Genomic DNA, 26,423 nt, shown 5'->3' with positions numbered 1-26,423 from the left:
GACATTATTTTTCTGGGAGCAAGAAGCCACGGCTTACATTAAATTTAGGTTAAGAACTAATGTTCCTACCTTACCAGGACACATAAGATATATAAGGTAGCAAGAAAGTAAGTCTTCCCAAATCAAGTGGCAAAGATAAGATATACTTAATATATTCTAAACAGCATTCTGTGAATAAGGGAAAGGAGACCCAAGAAAGAAGCCTCACACATGTACAAGATTCACTTTTAATGGATTTGATAGTCATGTGCAAATCTGAGCATTATATACAAGAGCCAGTGCTTCTTTAGAGCTATCTCTGTTTGAACAAGAACAGACTCTCAAAATACAACATAAACCTGAACCAACTAGATTTTTTTTGCTGCAAGTTATAATATTCTGATCAAATGAAATATCATAAAATTCTTGCTTCCCCACAGGTGCAGTGTTTCCTTCTATGCACAAGGAATGGTATCTTAGATGCCTTGCCACAGTTCTAAGCATTTCTTCACAGCTGGATTAAATGGATTTATGCATCACAGGACATAATCCGTCTTATCCACAGAGCAAAAACCTGTCTCCATTCTGGCATCTCTTTACCAAAGGTTTTTACCAAGAACTGGGTGTTGACAGTTCTTAGATCTATGCTGCTCTGGGGGTTTCACACTCCATGATTACTAGAAGCAGAAGACAAACATCTGAGGCATGTGATCTGCTTGGAGTGCATCTATTTACATGAAGCTGCTCAAGGGAGCTAGTGATTCACCTAGATATGGATTTCACAGGTTGGAAAAAAGGTGGCACACCACCGGAGATTGTAGGATTGAAAAGAGTAGCTCAAGGTTAGATTGCAACATCACTGTGAAACATTTAACTTTCTTAAGAAAGTTTAAAGTGTACTTATCTATCCCCTGCAGCTCAATGTAAACAACCATGTATTTCTTTGTAGTAATACGGAGAGTCAGACCGGCTTTTCCAATCTGATTTAATCCCTGAGCAGCTATGTTAAAAGTTAACTTTTTAAAAAGCCCAATAAAAAACTACTGTATGAAAACTCTACCAGAATGTTAGTGACAAATATATTTCTGTACAGAAACATAGATTCTATTTACCCCTTATTCCTGCTCAGAAAAAATATACATTTCCTGAAACGGTTCAGGTACTTGAGCTGGACATAAATGAGTAAAAGCTAAATTTTACTTGCCCCAGAGGATACCTCTATATAATTTGCTGAGGGACATAATAAATTACCCCACTCCCAATTTTTTACCAGCATGATGAACGTTTTATTAAAAATACAATATTTTCTTTTACCAATACCTTTTGAACATTAAAAATTGTATTTTCTTTTACCAATACCTTTTGAACCCTAAACATCCTAGGCCTCTATTAAGTAAAGGAATAACCAAAAATACTGCACATGTGTGTTCTGACCAATTAAGCACAATAAAAGGGCTAAATCTTGGCGTCTTCTAGGGCATAGCATTCTCTGGGGAAAGATTATCTGCTTTTGATAATTAAATAGCTAAGAAGGACTTTTGGTGTCTTTTCCCTCCTCAAAATATGAAAACAGGAAGAGACTGTGGAGACCCTCTAATCCCCTCTGACAAATATGGAAAATGAGGGCTAGAGAGGGGCGAGTGGCAAAGCCAGGCTGTCCCCAGGTCCCTAAGAAGGAAAAAATGATCGTAGGAAATAAATAAGATAAAAGAACATAAACACTAGATGAGGTGATGGATGAGCCAAAGCTGCCTGTGTTCTCACCTCCGCCCACCGCAGGGCCAGAGGAGAAATGCCGTAAGCTCAGCTCAGAGACGCACCTTAGGCTCAAGTGTTTACGGCCCCAAAGCACCTCCCTCCTGAAACAGAAGTTCATCTCTTGTGTTTTCTGTTATAAAAGTCCATATGCAGATAGAAGTTAAAATAGATCCAAGGTCAACAGCTCTGTGACATCTGGTGGTCCCCTTTCCAGATGATCCCCCTCAGTCTTGGGAACTCAGCGGGGTTTGTTGTACCTGATTCACATCATGTAGAAAAGCAGTAACAGCAACCAAGCTCCACGGCTCACGATCCACGGCGTGTTTATCGTGGGCAGGCACAGCTCTGGGTACTTTCCTTTCATTTGCTCTAAACCTCATGACCCCAACCCTGTAAGTATTATTATTATCACCCCCACTTGGCAGATAGGGAAACTGAGGCTCAGAAGTTAACTAAGTCACCCAAAGTCGCCCAGCAAGAACCGAAAGCATCATTTTGAAGTCTCCAAGGTCGCTGCATGTCTGTGTGGTTCAGTCTGAGGAGTTTAGACAAAGATGCTTTCAAGCTCCCAGAGGCCGGGCATAATCCGCCCGATACGACCGCGGCCTCTCTGGGTGCCGGCCTGAGAGTCCGCGGCGAGGCCAGCTGCGGCCCAGCTCCCACCCCGGGCGGCTCAGTTCCTGGAGGCCCTCAGCTTCCTCCTGAAGAAGTCGGGAGCAGCCTCGTACAGCCACTCGGCGTCCACCACGCACAGGTCGCGCATGTAGCACTTGTTGGTGAAGAGCAGCTCCGTGTACACGACGCAGGCCGGCTTGCAGTGGAAGAGGACGGACGAGGGGTGGATGGCCACGGGCTGGTGGGTGTCCGTGGTGGCATAGGACCCGTCAGGCTGCAGCTCGGCGGTGCTCATGAAGAGGCTGTGCGCCAGGCAGCGGCGGACGCTCTCTGTGTCCCCTCGCGACGACAGGATCGGCATGGACATCTGGTTTGGGAGGAAGCGAGACATGGAGAAGACCCCAGACGTGAGCACTGTGCCGCCACCCGCGGTGGGTGGGGCCACGTGCCCCCAGCGCAGTCCAGGGTGCAGGGCCCACGGTGGAGGCTGACACCCGGGCGGCTGCCTGCGACACCTGAGATCAGCGCTGCTGGAGGAGCACCACGTCTACTGTCAATAGAAAATGAGGGAACTCACGCAGCCAAGGGATGGTGTGGCAGGAGAGCTGTTCAAGTACAAGAAGGGTTCGAAAATGGTATAATGCAGAACACAGCACGCTACTATGAGAAGTCCCTCTAGTGCTAACAATGGGCCGCTGGCATCAGGCACAGGCCTGGGTAAGGGTGACAACTGTCCCCTAGGGACGTGCGGATGGTCCGCGACGCGGGCTGTCTCAAAAGACGCCTTACACATGAAGACAGTCACCACAGAGTTGCTCACAGCAGCAAAAAGTAGACACTCTCTCAGTGCTCAACACAGGAGAACGCGAACACAGACAAGCCCACCTTTGAGGTAAAATGTGGCGCGTCATAGCCATTGAATATATAAACATTATGTCCTCTAAGAGGGAATATAAGCGCGTAGGAAACTTGTTGGTTGATGATTTGGCAATGTCTATGAAAATCTAAACTCCCCATCTAAAAGTTCATTCTACGTGTACCAGAGCACAGACATTTATGTAGGAAGATGATCATTACAGCACAACCTAAATCATCACCATTAGGGGCTTGGCTAAATAAACTGTAGTGAATACAGTGAAGTGCTATGAAGTCACTAAGAAGAACGAGATAGACATATGCAAGCACTGCAAGACAGCCTAGACACAAAGTATTCAAGAAGTACTCCAAGTGGAAAAAAGCAAATTGCAAAACAAAGTGTTATACATTTTGTTTTAAAAAGAAAATTTTATCATGGTGTATGATCCTTTGAATGTGTTGTTGGATTCTGTTTGTTAGTATTTTGTTCAGGATTTTTGCACCTGTGTTCATCAGTGATATTGGATTATAATTTTCTTTTTTTGTGATATCTTTGTCTGGTTTTGGTATCAGGGTGATGGTGGCTTCGTAGAATGAATTTGGGAGTGTTTCTCCCTCTGCAATTTTTTGGAAGAGTTTGAGAAGGGCTGGTGTTAGCTCTTCTCTAAATGTTCGATAGAATTCACCTGTGAAGCCATCTGGTCCTGAACTTTTGTTTGTTGGAAGAGTTTTAATTACAGTTTCAATTGGCATATAGTAATCCTTTGCATTTCTGTGGTGTCAGTTGTGATTTCTCCTTTTTCATTTCTAATTTTATTGATTTGTGTCCTCTCCCTTTTTTTCTTGATGAATCTAGCTAAGGGTTTATCAATTTTGTTTATCTACTCAAAGAACCAGCTTTTAGTTTTATTGATCTTTGCTACTGTTTTCTTCATTTTTTTTCTTTGCGGTACGCGGGCCTCTTACTGTTGTGGCCTCTCCCATTGCGAAGCACAGGCTCTGGATGCGCAGGCTCAGCAGCCATGGCTCACGGGCCCAGCCGCTCCGTGGTATGTGGGATCTTCCCGGACCGGGGCACGAACCCGTGTCCCCTGCATCGGCAGGTGGACTCTCAACCACTGCGCCACCAGGGAAGCCCTGTTTTCTTCATTTTTATTTCATTTATTTCCCCTCTGATTGTTATGATTTCTTTCCTTCTACTGACTTTGGGTTTTCTTTGTTCTCCTTTCTCTAGTTGTTTTAAGTGTAGGGTTAGATTGCTTATTTGAGATTTTTCTTGTTTCTTGAGGTGAGATTGAATTGCTATAAACTTCCCTCTTAGAAGTGCTTTTGCTTCATCCCATAGGATTCTTCACTATATGCAAATCAATCAATGTGATACACCACGTTAACAAATTAAGGAATAAAAACCATATGATCATCTCAATAGACACAGTAAAAGCTTTTGACAAAATTCAACACCTGTTTATGACAAAAACTCTCCAGAAAATGGGCATAGAGGGAACCTACCTCAGCATAATAAAGGCTATATATGACAAACCCACAGCAAGCATCATACTCAATGGTGAAAAACTGAAAGCATTTCCACCAAGATCAGCAACAAGACAACGATGTCCACTCTTATTCAACATAGTTTTGGAAGTCCTAGCCACGGCAATCAGGGAAGAAAAAGAAATAAAAGGAATACAAATTGGAAAAGAAGAAGTAAAACTGTCACTGTTTGCAGATGACATGATACTATACATAGAAAATCCTAAAGATGCTACCAGAAAACTACAACTAATCAATGAATTTGGTAAGGTTGCAAGATGCAAAATTAATGCACAGAAATCTCTGGCATTCCTATACACTAACAACAAAAAATCAGAGAGAGAAATTAAGGAAACAATCCCATTTACCATCGCAACAAAAAGAATAAAATACCCAGGAATAAACCTGCCTAAGGAGGGGAAAGACTTGTACTCAGAAAACTATAAAACACTGATGAAAGAAATCAAAGATGACATAAACAGATGGAGAAATATACCACGTTCTTGGATTGGAGGAACAAATATCGTGAAAATGACTATACTACCCAAAGCAATCTACATATTCAATGCAATCCCTATTGAACTACCAATGGCATTCTTCACAGAATTAGAACAAAAAATTTTACAATTCGTATGGAAACACAAAAGACCCTGAATAGCCAAAGCAATCTTGAGAAAGAAAAATGGAGCTGGAGGAATCAGGCTCCCTGAGTTCAAACTATATCACAAAGCTACAGTAATTAAGACAGTATGGTACTGGCACAGAAACAGAAATATATATCAATGGAACAGGATAGAAAGCCCAGAGATAAAATCACGCACATATGGTCACCTAATTTAAGACAAAGGAGGCAAGAACATAAAATGGAGAAAAGATAGCCTCTTCAATAGGTGGTGATGGGAAAACTGGACAGCTACATGTAAAAGAATGAAATTAGAACACTCCCTAACACCATACACAAAAATAAACTCCAAGTGGAAAAGACCTAAATGTAATATCAGACACTATAAAACTCTTAGAGGAAAAGATAGGAAAAAACTCTTTGACATAAATCACAGCAAGATCTTTTTTGATGTACCTCCTAGAGTAATGGAAATAAAAACAAAAATAAACAAATGGGACTTAATTAAACATAAAAGCTTTTGCACACCAAAGGAAACCATAAACAAGACAAAAAGACAACCCTCAGAATGGGAGAAAATATTTTCAAATGAAACAACAAAGGATTAATCTCCAAAATATACAAACAGCTCATGGAGCTCAATATCAAAAAACCAAACAATCCAATTAAAAAATGGGCAGAAGGACTTCCCTGGTGGCTCAGTGGTAAAGAATCCACCTGCCAATGCAGGGGATATGGGTTTGAGCCCTGGTCCGGGAAGATCCCACATGCAGTGGAGCAACTAAGCCCCTGCACCACAACTACTGAGCCTGCACTCTAGAGCCTGCAAGCCACAACTACTGAGCCCACGCGCCTAGAGCCTATGCTCTGCAACAAAGACAAGCCACCGCAATGAGAAGCCTGCGCACCGCCATGAAGAGTAGCCCCCGCTCGCAGCAACTAGAGAAAGCCCGCACGCAGCAACGAAGACTCAATGCAGCCAAAAATAAATAAATAGATAAATTAAAAAAAAAAAAAAGGGCAGAAGACCTAAATGGACATTTCACCAAGGAAGACATACAGATGGCCAAGAGACACATGAAAAGATGCTCAACATCACTAATTATTAGAGAAATGCAAATCAAAACTACAATGAGGTATCACCTCACACCGGTTAGAATGGCCATCAAAAAATCTAGAAACAATAAATGCTGGAAAGGGTGTGGTGAAAAGGGAACCCTTCTGCACTGTTGGTGGGAATGTAAACTGATGCAACCACTATGGAAAACAGTACGGAGTTTCCTTAAAAAACTAAAAATAGAACTACCATATGACCCAGCAATCCCACTACTGGGCATATACCCTGAGAAAACCATAATTCAAAAAGAGACATGTACCACAATGTTCATTGCAGCACTATTTACAATAGCCAGGACACAGAGCCAACCTAAATGTCCATCGACAGATGAATGGATAAGAAGATGTGGTATGATATATACAATGGAATATTACTCAGCTATAAAAGAAATGAAATTGAGTTATCTGTAGTGAGATGGATGGACCTAGAGTCTGTCACATAGAGTGAAGTAAGTCAGAAAGAGAAAAACAAAATACCGTATGCTAACATATATACATGGAATCTAAAAAAAATGGTACTGATGAACCTAGCTGCAGGGCAGGAATAAAGATGTAGACCTAGAGAATGGACTTGAGGACATGGGGTGGGAGGGGGAAGCTGGGGTGATTTAGAGTAGCATCGACATATTTACACTACCAGATGTAAAATAGACAGCTAGTGGGAAGCAGCAGAATAGCACAGGGAGATCACCTTGGTGCTTTGCAATGACCTAGAGGGGTGGGTTAGAGAGGATGGGAGGGAGGCTCAAGAGGGAGAGGATATGGGGTTATATGTATGCATATGGCTGATCCACTTTGGTGTACAACAGAAACTAACACAGTATTGTGAAGCAATTATACGCCAATAAAAATCTATTAAAATAAAGAAAAAAAGAGAAAATTTTATATATGTATCCACGTATATGTGTATACCCACACATATATAAAAACATACATATACAGGAAAAAATTCTAGAAGGACCTACACCAGACTATTATTTATCTTTGGAGGGGCAGGATTAAGGAGACTTTTACACTTTCTGCGTTATATATCACTATTTTCTGCATGTATCAATCTGTAACAATTATGCACGGTTTTTGTAATCTGAATAAAAATAACAAAGATATTTCCACTAAAAAAACAAACCTTAAGAAGAATTCTAATAACATTGGAAAACACTTTTAAAGTTTATAAAAGCTGAATATAAATTATACATACAGTGTAACTAATGATGTAAAAAATTCATTTAAAAACAGGGCTATGGGCTTCCCTGGTGGCGCAGTGGTTGGGAGTCCACCTGCCAATGCAGGGGACATGGGTTCGTGCCCCGGTCCGGGAAGATCTCACATGCTGCGGAGTGGCTGGGCCTGTGAGCCACGGCCGCTGAGCCTGCGTGTCCGGAGCCTGTGCTCCGCAACGGGAGAGGCCACAGCAGTGAGAGGCCCGCGTACCGCCAAAAAAAATAAATAAATAAATAAAATAAAATAAAATAAAAACAGGGCTATGAAAAAACAGACCAAACTGGGGAGAGGTGGAGCTGTGGGTAAGTTTTACTTTCTTCCTTATTTAAAAATTTTCCTACAATGAGAGGTTTTTTTGCAATCACTTGCAATAAGCAACCTGAAATTTTTCACCTAGAAAAAAGTGACAGCTTAGCCCCCCAGTGAACACCAGGAGGAAGAATACCTTTAGGCAGATATCCCTCAGCTGTGATCTGACTTCAGCTACCAGCATCATATTCTTGCTGTGGACAAAATTCTCTTTGCACCAATCCTGAATAGGAGAAAAAAGAGATATCACAGTCCTCTTATTTCTATAAAGAAAATAACATAGCACAATTTTTATTTTTAATTAAAAAGAAATTGGGGGCCGCACCACACGGCATGCGGGATCTTAGCTCCCCAACCAGGAATCGAACCCGTGCCCCCTGCAGTGGAAGCACGGAGTCTTAACTGCTGGACCGCCAGGGAAGTCCCAGCATAATTTTTAGAACACTGTTCTAATTCAGACGGAAAACTTCAGTTGCCAAAAATAAATACAGGAAAATATCTTTATAGCAAAAAGCATGAACCATAAAGGAAAACAGTAAAAATTTAAACTAAAGTAGAACCAAAAAATTTCATAGGTCAAGTCACGATGAAAAAAGCTAATGACTGGGATATCTGCATCACTACACCCAGTAAAGAATGATTACCTCCAGAATATATTAAAAAATAAATAAATAAACTCCTACAAATCAGTGAGAAAATGACCAATACTCCAGCAGAAAAACGACAAAGGACATGGATGGACCACTCACAGAAGATTAACTACAAATGACAATAAACTTAAGCAAAGGTTCTCGGTCTCTTGAGGAATCAAGGCAGTGCAGTTTCAAATAACTGAGATACTACTTCACATCCCTCAACGTGGCAAAAATGAAAAGTCATTTCAACTACGAGCTGGAGAGGCTGGTGGAAATCGAAACTCCTCTACACTACTCCGGGGAGGATAAAGAGGTGCTGACAGCTCTGTGGACGCACATGCCAGCCGGGAAAGCTTGATGCAGCTGCCCGAAGACCGGCAGGTCCACTCCTGGGTGTCGACCCCAGAGCAACTCTCCCCCTTGTGCACAAGAGACCTGGATGGGATGGGCACTGCAGGTGAGGAGACGGAAACAAGTTGCAAAAAGGTAGTGTGAAGAAGCATTTACAGCATACGACGCCTGCGCATACAAAGTGAAAGCACATGGTTGCCCACCAGGACCCAGACAGACTTGACAGGGGTTACAGAAGGGAGGAAGGACTGCAAAAGGGGCAGCTCAGGGCTCTTGTTGTGTCTAGATCATTTTATTTCCTTAAAAATAAATTGAGGCAAATACAGCAAAATGTTTACAACTACTAAAACTGGGTGGTGGCTATTTTTTTTGGTTTTTTTTGCATTAAAGCACAGATAAAGCATGCATGCTATAGCACAATTACTGATTTTTTTTTTTTTTTTTTTTTTTGGTGGGCCGCGCCACCCGGCTTGCGGGATCTCAGTTCCCTGACCAAGGATTGAACCTGGGCCCTGGCAGTGAGCCCAGAATCCTAACCACTGGGCCACCAGGGAACTCCTTACCATGACTGATTTTATTCTATTTTATTTTACTGATAAGTGAAAGAAAATACTGCCATTTTCCATCTTGGTCCAGGGAACTGAAATACAAGCAAAATCTGCTATGAAGAAAGTTAGGGGCAGGTGGGGAAACAAATCATTTTGTAGCTAAGAAACTGGGTCAACAAATACTTAACGAACTGGCCAGCGTTAGGTATGAGTTAAACATAAGCAGAGGGTAAGACGGGAATCATGCCTTCCCTGGTAACCTCCCTGTGCACAGACATTTCTGAAATGACATCTGCCATTCACAGGCCCAAATGGAGGCATCGTTTGAGAAGGGGAAAGAGACAAGGCCTACCTTGTTTCCGCCTGTGTTCTTGAAGGCCCGGTATATGTTAAGCAGGGTGATGTGATCGCCCTCGCTGGATATGAACTTCTTCCGCACAGCCTGCACTTCATCCCGCCGGGAGGGGGGGTTGTAGAGAACGCTGTCCACTGACAGCAGGGAGATGATGGTCAGTATCTCCTCCGTGCAGTGGAATTTGGGGGACAGGAGGATGGTCTGCAAATCACAATTAAAAACAGTGTAAGCCTAGTTTTCTCCTGGCTTCTGAATAAAGTACTTCCATATACTGCTTTTGCAGCTTCCCTTGTAAGGCCTTAAGGGGCAGGTGTTTCTAAAACCATGACTACGTATGTTATTTTACTTTCTGTAAAACAGAGGGCTGCCTTCCCCGCGTGATTCCATGTGGGTAGGGCTCATGACTTAATATGGCTTGAATCCCACACTGAGCGTAAGTCAGAGTTAGGCGTTAATAAGTAGGCGTTAATAATTATTTAAGAGAAAAAGAGAAGACTGATCTAGAAGCACTGGGTTAAGGAGTCTCCTCTGGGATGGCTGACCCATAACACACAGAAAGGGGACTGAGGAGAGGATATCATTTACTTTGGCAAATTTGGGTTCTAACGGGAAAGCCGCCATCTTTCTTCCTATTGGAGTCAGGGTGAGCTGGCCGTCTTTGTTTTCAAGGGCACCCAACAGCTCCAGCTGGGCGACGGCTGCCTGAACGTGATCTAAAGAAAGACATAAAAAGGAGTCGAACATTCAGAACAGGACGAAGCTGGAGCTAGTTCATTACTTCAGGGCACTTCTGAGAAGCCGACGTCAAACCACAGCGAAGACCACAGCCACACTGTCCCCATGAGGTGCTTTTCAAAGCTGTTAGGCACAACACTGTCTTCAGCTCAACTCTCTTTAAGTAGTGGCCTGCAATTTGGCAATATGTGTGTAAATCTGAAACCCAGCAAAGTTACACCTATGAATTTCACCCCCAGATATACTCGGACATCGTACAGGGACCTGCATCTCCAGACACTCACACACAACAATGGAAATACCAGGTGCCTCAGAGGCCCCTGATGAGAAGGACACTATTTACTATCTTATTCTTTTTAAATTTGAACCATGAAAATGCATTGCCTATTAAAGAATAAAGATGCAATTCTAAGAATGTAATAAATATCTACACAGAGGGGAATGATCTGTAAAATACATTAAGTGAAAAAAGCAATGTACCACACACCTATGGTCAACTAATCTATGACAAAGGACGCAAGGATATACAATGGAGAAGACAGTCTCTTCAATAAGTGTGCTGGGAAAACTGGACAGCTACATGTAAAAGAATGAAATTAGAACACTCCCTAACACCATGCACAAAAAATAAACCCAAAATGGATTAGAGACCTAAACGTAAGACCAGACATTATAAAACTTAGAGGAAAACATAGGAAGAACACTCTTTGACATAAATCACAGAAAGATCTTTTTTGACCCACCTCCTACAGTAATGGAAATAAAACCAAAAATAAACAAATGGGACACTTAAAAGCTTTTGTACAGCAAAGGAAACTATAAACAAGACGAAAAGACAACCCTCAGAATGGGAGCAACTATTTGCAAATGAAACAACGGACAAAGGATTAATCTCTAAAATATATTAACAGCTCAAGCAGCTCAATATTAAAAAAACAAACAACCTAATAAAAAAATGGGCAGAAGAACTAAATAGACATTTCTCCAAAGAAGACATACAGATGGCCAAGAGGCACATGAAAAGATGCTCAACATCACTAATTATTACAGAAATGCAAATCAAAACTACAATGAGGTATCACCTCACACCAGTTAGAATGGGCATCATCAGAAAATCTACAAACAACAAATGCTGGAGAGGGTGTGGAGAAAAGGGAACCCTCTTGCACTGTCGATGGGAATGTAAATTGATACAGCCACTATGGAGAACAGAATGCAGGTTCCTTAAAAAACTAAAAATAGAACTACCATACAACCCAGCAACCCCACTACTGGGCATATACCCTGAGAAAACCATAATTCAAAAAGACACATGCACCCCAATGTTCATTGCAGTACTATTTACAATAGCCAGGACATGGAAGCAACCTAAATGCCCATGCCAGACGAATGGATACAGAAGATGTGGTACATATATACAATGGAATATTACTCAGCCATAAAAAGGAATGAAATTGGGTCATTTGCAGAGACATGGATGGACCTAGACACTGTCATACAGAGCGAAGTAAGTCAGAAAGAGAAAAACAAATATCGTATATTAACGCATATATGTGGAATCTAGAAAAATGGTACAGATGAACAGGTTTGCAGGGCAGAAATAGAGGCACAGGTGCAGAGAACAAACACATGGACACCAAGGGGGGAAAGTGGCAGGGGACAGTGATCGTGGGACAAAAAAAAAAAAGAAAAAGCAATGTGCCAATGTCTATCAGTAGGAGAAGGATAAATGCATTTTGGTTTATTCATAGACTAGAACAGTATTTAGTAATGAAAATGCATCAGACATAAACCTTACAAAACACGATGAACGAAAAGGGAAGATCACTGGGAAATCGAGGCATAAACATGCCAACCGAAACAATGCACGTGTATGGAATAAAATATTCAAGAAAAGCGAGGGATTCACGGACAAAACCTGGGAGGTGGTTAACTTGAGGTGGGGAGTGTGGCAGCCTCTGGAGGCTTTGCAGCCCTGGTAACGGATGCACAGGTGTGGCTTCGATATTTCCACCTGACAGGAATGTGCCTCGTTTGTATGTAGAGATTTAGCAAGAGAAAGAAAAAAAAGTGTAGAACAGTGCACAATGTGTGTTGCTATTTGTGTTTTAAAAAGAGACTATATGGAATTCCCTGGTGGTCCAGTGGTTAGGACTACACGCTCTCACTGCGGAGGGCCGGGGTTCGATCCCCAGTCAGGGAAACAAGATTCCGCAAGCTGTGCAGCCAAAAAAAAAAAAAAAGCAAAGTTGATCTCAGTCTTGAAGGCTGGTGCCTTTGCTCTTGGCCTGTTTCTGGAAGAAGCGCTGGAAAGCTGAGTGAAAGGCCCATAAGTGCTGTTGCACCTGGGGCTGGAAATGCCCGATCACAACCCTTTCTGCAGGCACCCCGGTCTGGGAGGAGGATGGAATGCATGTGTCCAAGGACTGATGAAATAAAATTCATATGATAAATGAATAAAAGACTATATGTACTGGCAAAGATTTTCTCTAGAAGACACTGGGAAATGTTCACAGTGGTTGCTGTAGAGGAGGGAAACTGAGATCACGGAGGGGCCCTGTACACCCATCGACTATTTACTTTTTTAACCAGTTGTGCTTCTTCACTTAAAAAAAAAAAGGAGAGGAAAAAAAAGAAAATGGTATATGTTGAAGAGATGCCAAGTACTAAGCTACCATCATTAAAACTCCCCATTATTTTTTCTTTCACCATGGAGAGATTATCAGTGAAGGGCAGGGACCCATCAAATTCCGGTCAAAAGCAAAGAAACAATCTTTTCAGTGCTTTTGCTGGCAAAAGTACGATTTCGTTAGGTTTGCAGTATCCTGTGGACCCCCTCGACCACCTTCACTGGTTCCTGTGGTCTCGGAACCCGCCCGTGATGCCTACATGAAGCCGCCGATTCTGTACCGCGATGGTGCTGACGGCACCGCATCTTTCCTTTCATGATTCTGAGTTTCTTCTCTGAGAGTTAAGGTTGTTATCCACCAAACTATACTAAACAAAAGGAGACCGCTGGAAGACCTGGTTGGTTTTTTTTGGAGTCCACTGGTTGTTTTTGTCCATTTTGTACACTTTCCCAAAGACCCCACTTACCTGGAGATGGTTTGGACATGAAGTCAAAGGTGAGCACGTTTGGGACTTTCATTGCGAGGAGCTGCAGCATCACGCTCGCCAGGTTACACCTGCAGGTGTGAGAGACACAGGTGGTTCACGCAGGTGTTCCTGACCCCCCAGCCGGCGAGGCAAGAGCCGCCCACCAAGGAGAGTCAGTTGGAGGGTATGGGCCACAGGGACAGGAGGCTTGGGACAAAGGGCAGGTGTGGGAGCCCCTTGGGCCTGCCTTTGGATCTCTGGCACCGTCATCTTCTCAAACTTCTCAAACTCATCCTCCGTGTAGAGCCGGTAACAGATACCACTGTCCTCTCTGCCAGCCCGTCCTGTGCGTTGCCAGGCCTGGGTCTTTGACACCCGTTGCACAGCTAACACCTCCAGGCCACTGTCTGGTGGGAGAATGGCCTGTGTTAGTGCTTTGCTCGTCACATGAACAAACTCTGCAGCGTGGGCAACGAGAGGCACTGCTCAGAGTGCCGGGGACCCTCTCTGTGACACACGGGGACTCTCTCTGTGACACACGAGTCCAGAAGAGCTCCAGCCTGCGTCAGAAAGCACGAAACCAGACCGGTCTGTGGTGAAGCAAGGCCTTTGCTGTGAACACCGTGTGAAACCTGTGACTAAAACATCAGAAGGACCTCGTGCTTGGGGCAGGGACCCAAGAGGGTAGATCTCAGAGGCCTTGGCTTCGATCACAGGTGACCACAGCCCCGTTTGCCCAGGACTAAGGGGGTCTCCCAGGACTTGGGACTCTCGGTGCTAAAACTGAGACAGTTTCCAGCAAACCAGGATGGTTGGTCCCACATCAAACGATGACCCCAAAATGAAATGCCTCCAGTCCCCTGTGTGTTGCATCCTCCCTCCTGCTCTATTATAAAAGAGAGACAATGTAATGCTGTTACGCCTAGGAGTGAATGAGACCGATTTTCTTATAAAGGTGTATTTTGTGCCAGGCACTGGAGAACCAAGCCCTTTCACATACGTGGTCCCCAGAGACACACATGAATGACAGCACCCTTGAAGGCTTAGCAGTGCATTTCAATTAAACGTTCGGGAGCCATAATTTCAGCTGCCTCAAATCCTCTGTGGAGTAAAGCAAGGTAGAAAACAGACCTGAATAAAAATGACTTCAAGCAAGCTGCCCACCGCACACACTCAGGAAACAGCTAGGGCCTCGCCCCAGCCTGGGGGGGTCTGCTTCCTTCCTGGGAGACTGGAGGTCAAACCAGCCTAGCTCAGATGTCATTTCCGAAGAAGCCTCTGATGTGGTATCAGGCTGTCCCTGGCCTGAGAGCCATCATCCTCGCCTACCTTCTGACGGGGTTGCATGCCCTCTGCCCAGGTCCCTGACCATCTGTCCCCAGGTGTGCCACTTCTGGGCTCTTCTTTCCTGCCTCACGTGCCTTTCTGGCCCTGACTGCTGGACTGTGGTGCTGCCACCCGAATCTCAGGTAGTTATGGACATGAGACAATCATCTGAGGGAAACTGGGACACAGGCTGCTCACTACACAGAGAAGAGACATCAGGAGCTACAAATTCTCACCGGGGTTATACTTCTTTGCTTTAACCATGCCCGTGTCAACTACATATTTTATTCCTGTAATGGTTATGGAGGTTTCAGCGATGTTGGTTGAAATGATCACTTTGCGACAGCCCTAAAAGGAGGAAGAAAACCAAAGAGCCATATGACACACATATGATTCAGAAGTTTTAAAACACATTCCTCACCGTGAATTGTCACAACTCACGCATGATCAAGAAGAGATGACTTTTTTATTATGACAGTCATTAATATTAATGGCTGATCACTAAATTGGGCGGGGCGGGGCGGGGCGGGGTAGGGTGTGGGGAATGTTTCAGTCTTAAAAGTTTATTTTGAGGCAATGAGATGTGGTGGGAGAGGCACAAGATTCAGAAGCAGGTAGATGTGGGCTGGAGTCCTGGCCCTGCCAGCTACCTCCTGTGCCCCTTGGGCAACCGTCACTTCACCCCTTGGGGCCTCGGAACTGGGATGGTGACCCACCTTGCGGTTCTCGAGAGGATGAGAGACAGTATGTGTCAAGTGCTGGCACAGTGCCTGGCACAGCATGGGCACCCAAGGAACGTACTGTGGACACAGGCTCTGTTAACGGTGGACCTTGGAAGAGTCACTCACTGAGCCCCTGGCTTCTGCCTTTGCCTCTCCCTCACCCCCGGACAGCTGTCTCCCTGTTCTGACCATGGGACAGTCGTGTCTGCAGCCCTGCATTACCCTCCTGCGTCTTTCCAGTTCATGTGTGGTCCCTGCACATCCCGTCCCACACACCTTATCTGGAGCCTGCTGACAGGAGTACAGGCCCCACTGGTGCATCCAGCTGGGTACCCAGGGATGGGGCTGGGCAGGAGAAGGGGTGCACTCACCTTCGGGGCCCCCTGGAAGACACGCAGCTGCTGGGCGTAGGGCAGGGAGGCATAGAGCGGAAGGACCAGCATGGAGGGGCAGCCGTCGGGGAGGTGTTTGGCAATGTCCCGGCAGGTCTTGCTCATGGCTTCGATCTCCTCCTGCCCAGTGAGGAACACCAGGATGTCCTGAGAGGAGGGGGCTTCCTACAGAAAAGGGAGAGTGGGATTACTAGGCCTTGACAGGAGCACAGGTTGCACAGAACAATGGTCACTGATGAACTTTCCCAGTTATTTTTCTTAACTCTGGAGACATAAATGAGCCTAAACATCGGTGTCTCCCCTGGGAGAAAACCCACACCGAGAATGCACGGCTGCAACTTACTCGAGTTAGCCAGCTAGGTTTAAAAACGAATTAAGGGGCTTCCCTGGTGGCGCAGTGGTTGAGAGTCCGCCTGCCGATGCGGGGGACATGGGTTCGTGCCCCGGTCCGGGGGGATCCCACATGCCGCGGAGCGGCTGGGCCCGTGAGCCATGGCCGCTGGGCCTGCGCATCCGGAGCCTGTGCTCTGCAGGGGGAGAGGCCGCAGCGGTGAGAGGCCCGCGTACCGCAAAAAAAAAAAAAAAAAAAAAAAAAAAAAAAAAAAACGAATTAAGGAGATTTTGAAGAAAGATGGCCAGATTGCTTTTGCAGCGAGAACAATGCCATGAAAAGCACAATCAGGCAAGCAATTAAAATCTGCATGAAGCTGCCTTCCTTTCATAATCATCTTGAAAGATGGAGCTGACAAAAGAGACAACTTGGGGAAATCCTGATCCACCGAAATGGCTGGAAGCACTCATGCTGGAAAAGGAGCCCTAATTGAATGAGGCCATCAAATGTACTTTCATAAACCCCCAAAGCACGCTGAACGTGGACGAGGGATTGAGATCCCAGGCTTAACTGGATCCTTCACCTCGCAAAGGGAAGAACACGTAAGCGTTAACTGCACGCCCACTGATCCAATCTTCCTTTGACATCTGTTCAGATACATTAATTTGTAGAGTACTTGTTTGACAAAATAATTGAAAAATGTTTAACAATTACCTATATGCTGTGCATGTGTATGTGTCTATATATATATGTCTATGTATGAATACATATATTTATTATCTATGTATTTATATGTGTGCATGTCGTTTTTTAGCCCGGTATTAATAGGACAAACGTTCAGAGGTGCACACACACAGAAAGGATAAAATCTTATCATTATTATTTTTTTTGGTGGTGTGGCTTGTAGGATCTCAGTTCCCTGACCAGGGATTGAACCCGGGCCCCGGTAGTAAAAAGCACCGAGTCCTAACCACTGGACTGCCAGGGAATTCCCAGGATAAAATCTACAACAGTCAAAGCTTCATCAAGGGGAGGACTCATCAAAACCATCATGTAACCTGAGGGCACTGCAGGCACTATTCATGAAAAATCCTCATGTCAGGTTTGCTTTTAGCAGCTAAACAAGGCAGACTGACCTTCTCCAAATACTATCAAAATGACGGTGAAGGTATAAGCGCAGGAAGACAGGGTTTCAACCCATTTTTGAAAGATAAAGAGACGGGGGGCGGGAAGTGAGTGACTTGGCCGGGCAGAGGGAGTCCCGACGGGGGAGCGTGCAGACGGGGTGGTGGGAAAGCGGTGAGCCCACTTCCCTGGAGAAGCCACAAAGGCTCGGGATCAGAGCGAGCCTCGGGGGCTTGTGCCGGCATGAGGACCCAGGTGTCAGCTGGAAGTCTGAGTACAGTGTGGTTGAACCCCCAAGTCCCCTCCTCCACCCGATGCGGCCAGGAGGTTGGGCAGACACGGGGTGCTGTCGTGGGATTCAACACAGGAGGGTGGCAGAGGGAAGAGCCAAGAGGACAGCTGTGCGGAGGCCTAGGAGAGCAACCTGTTTGGAGCAGAAAAGCAGCATAAATAAAGGACCCGGGAAAAAGTGGATTGTGTTTCAACACATAAAAAGTATTCATGATTGGCGCGTGATAGATGTTAGAACCCTTGGGGAAAAATTGGCCGTACGTACATAGAAAACTTGTATGACTGTGTGGAACAAGGAACAAGGCACTGCGATGGTGCACAATGTAGGGTCTTCATATTGTAAAGACTGACACTTGATTTAAAAAGACATCCTGGGGCTTCCCTGGTGGCGCAGTGGTTAAGAATCTGCCTGCCAATGCAGGGAACACGGGTTCAAGCCCTGGTCCGGGAAGATCCCACATGCTGCGGAGCAACTAAGCCCGTGCACCACAGCTACTGAGCCTGCGCTCTAGAGCCTGCGAGACACAACTACTGAAGCCCGTGCACCTAGTGCCCGCGCTCCACAACAAGAGAAGCCACTTCAATAAGCCCGCACACTGCAATGAAGAGTAGCCCCCGCTTGCCACAACTAGAGAAAGCCTGCACGTGGCAAAAAAGACTGAACGCAGCCAAAAATAAGTAATTTAAAAAAAAAAAAGACATCCTGATATAATCATTTTGAGAGGATGTTTCAGAAACAGGAAAGTAACATCCAAGGGTAACAGTTAAGAAATTGAAGGTGTACCTTCAAGAGCAGGATCCAGGCTGGGAAAGTGAAAGCAGCTCCTGTTCTTTTATGAGCTTTTTAATAGTAGCTTTTTTTTTTTTTTTTTTTTGCGGTACGCGGGCCTCTCGCTGTTGTGGCCTCTCCCGTTGTGGAGCACAGGTTCCGGACGCACACGCTCACCGGCCATGGCTCACGGGCCCAGCCACTCCGCGGCATGTGGGATCTTCCCGGACTGGGGCACGAACCCACGTCCCCTGCATCGGCAGGCGGACTCTCAACCACTGCGCCACCAGGGAAGCCCTATGAGCTTTTTAGAACTAAGTACCTGACTTTTTAAGCTTTAAACTATACACCCATCACTGAGCTTAAAATAAAAATTAGCTTTCAAAAGTTGGCTTCTAGATTTTTTCAGAAAGTTAATGGAAAGGTAAAAACAGTCGATTTCATACAAATTAAACAAAAAAATGAGATTTAATCACTCGAAATTTTAAGTAAACGTTTAATAAAATGAAAAAAAAATGGAAATGTTTCTCTGTACAGTTTTTTGTTTTTTTAAAAAGAAAACTCTAAATTGCAACCCATTATTGGTTAATACACCAACTTTTTTTTTTTCCCAATGAGACAGAAAATACCAGAGGACATCACATGTAGTAAAAGGAGACTGTTTCCTAAGACTCACTTCAGTTCTACACATTGTGTCCTGGGTTGCAATATAAAATGTGTGTCTTACTGGGGGTTCCAATCAAAATATGCTCGCAAGCCACTGCTTTAACATATGGACGTTTTCTGGCTCAGCTGAGGAAAGATGCTGGTCAGGGTTGAATTATGTTTTTTAGAGAAAAAAAAAAAAAGACACTGAGAAAAAGGATAAAAATGTGGACATGGCAAACGAACTCCATATTCAACTTCAGGACACAGCTCACAAAATGGTTTCGTTCGGCAGCTTTTCTTTTCAAGGCTGAATGCTCGAGGTCAAATAGGCCTTCCCAGGAATCTGCATCCCAGTGCCTACCTGGTGGATCTGGAAGACGGAGACCAGGGCCGCGTGCAGGTAATCGTGCTGGGGCTGCTTGGTGTAGAAAATCTGGATCGGGTGCTGCCGGCCCTCCAGGTAGAGGACGGGGGCTCCGCTGAAATACTGGGAGAACAGGTCCACGTCCATCGTGGCCGACATCACAATCACCTGTGTGCGAGACAGGGGCGGAGGATGGGGACAAGCTTGGAGCAGCCTTTCTGTGCCCCTGCTGAGCCCTGAAGGCCGCCGAGGAGGCCCGCGCCCCCCCATGCCCACTGCCCTGGGTCCCTCAGTAGCACAGGCTGCACCTACTTTGAGAGGCAGCTTCCCCAGCTCCTTCCGCCTCTTCTGGGCAGCTTTCACCACCCCAAAGAGCACATCCGTGTGGACAGTCCGTTCATGGGCTTCATCCAAAATGACGCAGCTGTACTTCCGAAGCAGGGAGTCTGAAATGGCCTCGCGCAGAAGCATGCCATCCGTCAGGAACTTGATCTTGGTGTCCTCCGAGGTGACATCGTCGAAGCGCACCGTGTAGCCAACCTGTGTGGAGAGATCACTCATTCACTCAGCAAACGTGTGTTCAGCACCCAGTGTATCCAGCACGGTGCCGGGCACTGGTGCTATCGCAGCGAACAGGACCAAATCCGACCCTGCCCTGCTCCCAAGGCAATGGACACACGCCTTCAACTGCAATGATGATAAACACTACAAAGAATTTAAAACTAGCCTCCTCCTCGCAGCTCCTTCATAGTTTCAAGTGAAGCTATGTACACATATGAAAAGATGTCCAAGATGTTTTTAAGTCAAATGGGTAGACACCCACACAAACACGAATAAATCTGACTTATATACAGTTCTGGGACTCATTCTCAATACCCACCTATATACTAGAAAAATGCTTACAAGTTTGTAGAAAGATATGTAGATAAAAGACTTAGCAGATGTTACCGAAGCCTTGAAAGTGCTCAGGAAGGGCTTCCCTGGTGGCGCAGTGGTTGAGAGTCCGCCTGCCGATGCAGGGGACACGGGTTCGTGCCCTGGTCCGGGAAGATCCCACATGCCGTGGAGCGGCTGGGCCCGTGAGCCATGGCCGCTGAGCCTGTGCGTCTGGAGCCTGTGCTCCGCAACGGGAGAGGCCATAACAGTGAGAGGCCCGCGTACCGCAAAAAAAAAAAAAAGTGCTCAGGAAAAAAACAGCTAATTTATCCAAGTTGCCAACAGATTTTGAAAGCAAAGCAAGTGGGACTGACAGACCCTCTGATCTCTTGGGAACTGGTAAAGAACTCTGAGAGAGGCTGAAACAATTGTGGCAAGAAAGAAGCTTGAGATGTATAAGTAGTCTTGTTCAGAAAAATAAGTCAGGGGGCCGGGAGTGGGGGTTAGTGGATCAAGAACTGTCAGTAAAGAAGGAAGTTAGGTACCAGCTTCCCGAGTTCGGTTCTCTTCTCGTCTGAGACTCTGGTAGCCAGAGAGATAGCAGCCACTCGACGAGGCTGGGTCACGGCAATGATGGCCTGGCGGCCAATCCCCCCTTCATACAGGTACTGAGGGATCTGCGTTGTCTTCCCAGAGCCGGTTTCCCCTAGGAAAGAAAAAAGTCTCATTTAAATGCAAACTGACGTGCCCCAGAGCCCACGAGCCACAACTACTGAGCCTGCACGCCACAACTACTGACACCCCCGCACCTACAGCCTGTGCTCCGCAACAAGAGAAGCCACCGCAATGAGAAGCCCGAGCACCTCAAGGAAGACCCAATGCAGCCTAAAAAAAAAATGGTCCACATCAAAATTTTAAAAAAATGCAAACTGAAACATACTTCACAAAACAGATCAAAGTCAGAAGGAAAAGATAAGAAAATACTCTAAGCTGATAAAGCCACGGGAAAATGTGTACCCACATGTACTGCCAGCAGCATGTTAACTGAGATTGTTTCTTGGAGGGCCACATTATACTAGGAAAATCTTTAAAATGTTGTATCCTCTGACCCACAATTCCACTTGCAGGAACTGATTCTAAGGAAATAAAGACGTGTATAAAAATACAGCTTCAAAAGAGTTTTAGTCAACTTTGTTCATGACAGCCAAAAATTAGAAACAATGTAAGTGGTCAGCAACAGTAACCAGTATAGTAACAACATAGAATGGAATACAAACGTTATATAAAAATGTTCTACAGGGCTTCCCCAGTGGCGCAGGGGTTGAGAGTCTGCCTGCCGATGCAGGGGACACGGGTTCGTGCCCCGGTCAGGGAAGATCCCACATGCCGCGGAGCGGGCTCGCTGAGCCTGTGCTCTGCAATGGGAGAGGCCACAACAGTGAGGGGCCCATGTACTGCAAAAAAAAAAAAATGTCCTACTTTTCAAAGGGATAAACGAGATGTAAATGCACTGCCATGAAGAGAGACATCTGCTCCTACACTGCAGCCACAGCTAACTCCTCACCGTTCCCCAGCCAGCCGCCTCCTTTTAAACCCTCTGCCTTTGCCCACACTATTATGAAACATCTGCCCTCACGCTGCCTGCGTGACAAAACTGTACAAGATGCGTTAGACCTCAAACTCTCCCCCCAGGGGCTGCGCCGCCTCCTCTGTGTTCCTTAGGGCCTTGTTCATCTCGTCCATCACTGATCACCCTACACTGTGTGAAAGCATTTAAACGTTTCTGTCCCCCTCCAATATCAGAGGCCCCTGGGGGGCAGAGATGGCCTGTCCATGTCTTCCAGGTACTTGAGCACCTGCATACAGTAAGCACCCAACCTTATTTTCTACCCTCCTGTGTTCCCTTCCTAGTGCCGTCACAACAAAGAACTGTAAACCTGTGCAACCCTCCCCTCACGGTTACCAGTACCCCGCCCTGACCTCACAGAGTCCTACATTCCCGTGGTTCTTCCATTTTCTCCTCTCTGACTGCTCATCCTTCCTGACCCGGACACGAATCATGGACGAAGAATTTGATTATTCTACACTCCTCCTGCTGAGTTCATCAGGCAAAATCCAAACTGGGATCAATGTCTCCCTGTCCATCTTTTTTGCTCCTACACCAAGAAACTGAGCGTTGCTATAGTAAAATAACCCAACTGTGCTGACACTGACCTGAGTTTGCCGTGGGGCTAAATGCACCTGGGCACGAGCACCACTGCTGATCCTTGTCCTTGTTTCTGCAGCCCTTCATTTGTCCCCGTCCTCCCCAAGGACCCTGTAATTCCCATCCTCATCAGAGCTCCCGTGCCTTCTTCACAGGAAAGTGAAGTCCTCAGAGGTGATCTCTCGCCACTTCCCCCTGCAAGCTTTTCTGCAGTCACCCCCATTCTTACCTCCCTTCTCCAGCCCCCCAGCCTCTTGGATATCCATCCTCCTCTTGGATATCCATCCTCCTCTTGGATATCCATCCTCCTCTTGGATATCCAGGCCCGCTCTGCATCTAGCCCTTGTTGCCAAGGGCCCCCGTTCCCCATGCCCTCTGTCTCTGCTCTATTAGTGCCCGCTTTGCATCTTCAGCCTCCTTCTCTACTGAGTTCTTCCCCTGAACCTATGATATCTGAAAGTTCCTCTAGGTCCCCCTCTTTTTTGTCAAAACAGAAGCCTGCTCCCACTGCCTTCACGCCCTCACCTCCTACCTATTTCTCAGCCCAGTGACAAATCAGCTCCCAGAGCTCTGCCGAAACAGCGCTCAACTCGATCTCCAATTGATACTTCGCATCCAATCCAGTGGGCACTTTTTGGGTCCCTATTTTCTGGTCCCTATTTTCATTGCTGCATCTGTTCACTCCCTTCCTCTTACAACTCTGTTCCTTAGGTTATCAACTCTCCTGGATCTCCTTCACCTCTTTGGAGGCTCATCCTCTCGGTCCTTCAGGAGCTCCTCTTACTTAAACGTTGGGGATCACAGCCCCTTGCAATTGGTCCCCGGCCCTCAACTCTGCCTCTTAATTCGTGCACCAGAAACTGCTACTTCCGTCAGACCGGACCGTCTCTCGCCTCCACTTTGTCTCTTATGCTGCAGGCTCTCTCCTCTGCGTCCAACGCTTCCCTCCCCGACTGGCTCAGATCCACTCTTCTAAGCTCCCAAAGTTCCCGCTGCGTCCCTCTACCCTTCCGCACAGAAGGCGAGTCTTTGCCGAAGGCGCGAGTCACTCGCACCGGCTGTGAGCACCTCCAGAACGGGCTTGTCTGACTCCGAGGCCCCTCTCCTGGCCCCAAACAGAAAAGGCAGTCTGGTTTGTTGTAGAAACGAGTGAAAGACGGGGAGAAACACCTAAGAAAAGCTGTTCTCGCGGAGCTCGAACGGGGAGAGAGGAAGGACGCGCCGGCGCGGCCACCCACCGAGGAGGACGGCGCTGTCCAGGTTTCGGAGCTGGGCCAACAGCTGCCCCCGCGCCTGGAAGATGGGCAGACTCCGGCGCTGCAGCTCCACGGCCTCACGGTAGGGGCTGACCGAGGGCTGGGCCAGGGGTGGCTGCTGCCTCCGGCCACCTCCTCCTCCGCCGCCGCCGCCGCCCGCGGTCAGCAGCATCACCACTCGCCGCCCGTGAGGGCAGGACCCGGCGCGCCTCAAAAGCCCGGCGCCCGGCCGGAATCTCTTGCCCGGCGGGAAGCCCGCCTCCTCGGGCATGTCGGGAGGGCAACACGACTGGAGGCGCGAAAGCAAGCAGCTCCTGCTGCTCCCGGGAGCCGACAGCTAGCGCGCGCCGCCCCTTCCCGCCACGTGCTGGTGGCTCCCAGCGACGCCGCTGATATCACCGCGACCCGCAGCCTTTATAAAGGGGACTCCAACTCCCAGCATGCACTGGCAGCGTGAGCAGGCTTTCATTTCCCGAGGGCGGGGAGAGCAGGGTCCGAGGTACAACCGGAAAAAGGTCCGGAGCGACAACAGTGAAGGACTGGGTGTACGGTTCCGTGGGTCCTTTGGATAACAACCATGGTTTTCTTGTCCTGCTAACAGTATTTCCTTCCAGTAAACACGCGTTTCCCTTCCTCTGCCACAATAATAGTCGCTCTTCAAGTAAAGTATTTAATTTTGTAAAATTAATGAGGTGCACACAAATATTGGTTATTTAATCCTCCAAATAACTGATGTTATATAGTAGATACTGATATCATCCCCAACTTACAGATGAAGAAACTGAGCCTCTGAGATGAGTCATTCAGATGTCACAAAATCTGAATGTTGAGAAGGATACTGGTGATCATCTTGTGTCACAGAAAAAGAAAGATATATAGTCTATGACAATCATACATTCTCCTCAGAAAGTTGCTATCCCAAAGGACATGGTCTGCTCCTGTAATACAAGCAGGGAAAGAGGGAGTCTGATGGAACTAAAATTGTCTTTTATCCTTCCTTTCCCAAAATATTCGTGCCAGACTCTCAAGTTCTTTACGGGGCTCCCAGCGCCATCATACACACGCCAATCAATGAAAAGATTCAGAACTCCAGCAGGAAAGTAGGATATGATTAGTTCCTCCTTCCCCTCCTAAATTCAAAGCTCTTAGAGAATTTGCTAATTCGCCACAGAAAGACCAGCAAGCAGCTGTTTGCTCTGCATACAGGAAAAGTGATTTCCAGAGAATTCATCATAAGCTTCAACCCATGTGAAGGACATCAGGCATCTTCTGAAGTTCATTTCCATGAGACTTGCCCTATTTATGAACCTATTAAAAATCCTCCTTCCCCTTTCCTCCAGGTCAGAGGTAATTTTTCTCCAGTTGCTGGTAGTATAGAGACCAGGGTTTACTGAAAATGTGCATGTCGAACTAATAGCAGATACGTATTTAAGAATAACTGACAAAATTCTACTTCCTTCTAAGTATTAATTTAGAAAGTCAACCCAAAATTAAATGGAAACAACTGTCTTAGTCTTTTCAGGCTGCTATGATACCACAGACTGAGTGGTTTATCAACAACAGAAAGTTATTGCTTGCAGTTCTGGAGGTGCCAGCATGGTTACTTTCTGGTGAGGGCCCTCTTCCTGGTTCATAGCTGCTGCCTTCTTGCTGCATCCTCACGTGATGGAAGGGGCTAGGAATCTCTCTGGAGCTATTTTATAAGGCATTAATCCCATTCATGAGGCTTCCACTTCATGACTTAAGCACCTCCCAAAGGCGTCACTTCCTAAATACCATCACATCAGGCATTGGGATTTCAGCATGAATTTTGGGGGGACACAGACATTCAGACCATAGCAAAATCTGTTAGCTCTCAAATTATGGATTCTGAGTATGTAAAAGACAGACCTCAGTCCTTCTTCCCAGTGTGCTTTCCAGAGTAACCTATTGGAGGGGACATATGCTCCAAATGATTACAAGAGTACCAGGTAGGTAATACAAATGAGTGAAATAATCTCTTGATAGAGCAAGTGCCCTGTCTCTAGAAACAGCCACTAGTTATCTCTCGGCAGCAGGTGCCATGCAGGCCTGGTACTGCCAGATCTTCCAGTTTTTTGTTTTTTCAAGAAGAGCCCCAAATGAAGATTTTCATTGGAAATCTGTCAGTTTAAAACACTGGCTCAAAAACCAAAAACCCCCACAAAAACCATGGTGCAGGCAAAAGTAACCACATGCATAGGTAATTCATTCATAATCTCTGGCCTAATGACCCAACTATTCTGCAGCTTCAAAGCTAAGTGGAACAGAGTTGAAAAATAAAATCCTGTATTGGCATTAAGCAGTGTTACACACATTGATTGCCCCCTCCCCCCAATCCTTCATATTAGTCTGAAATCTGCTGTCCCTCCAA

The 26,423-nt window shown here is 46.1% G+C and overlaps 1 protein-coding gene across 2 annotated transcripts; it reads right to left on the bottom strand.

Annotated features, from left to right (window-relative positions):
• Positions 1–2,410: 2,410 nt before the first annotated feature.
• DHX33 (DEAH-box helicase 33) lies at positions 2,411–24,302 on the bottom strand. Of its 2 annotated transcripts, XM_065897252.1 has the most exons (12): positions 24,014–24,302; positions 21,115–21,275; positions 20,006–20,233; positions 19,691–19,861; positions 16,145–16,330; positions 15,288–15,399; positions 13,973–14,132; positions 13,726–13,814; positions 10,480–10,607; positions 9,892–10,095; positions 8,142–8,228; positions 2,411–2,719 (listed from the first exon to the last, which is right to left on the bottom strand). In XM_065897252.1, exons 1-12 carry the CDS (start codon positions 24,300–24,302, stop codon positions 2,411–2,413), a joined length of 2,124 nt encoding a protein of 707 aa, XP_065753324.1. The 2 variants fall into 2 exon arrangements, with proteins under 2 accessions (XP_065753324.1, XP_065753325.1); XM_065897253.1 differs by lacking the exon at positions 21,115–21,275 and having other exon boundaries at positions 24,014–24,178.
• Positions 24,303–26,423: the final 2,121 nt, after the last annotated feature.

The sequence above is a fragment of the Phocoena phocoena genome, chromosome 19, assembly GCF_963924675.1.
Source record: "Phocoena phocoena chromosome 19, mPhoPho1.1, whole genome shotgun sequence".
Taxonomy (NCBI): Eukaryota; Metazoa; Chordata; class Mammalia; order Artiodactyla; family Phocoenidae; genus Phocoena; species Phocoena phocoena.
This window is presented reverse-complemented; position numbering and strand designations above follow the sequence as displayed.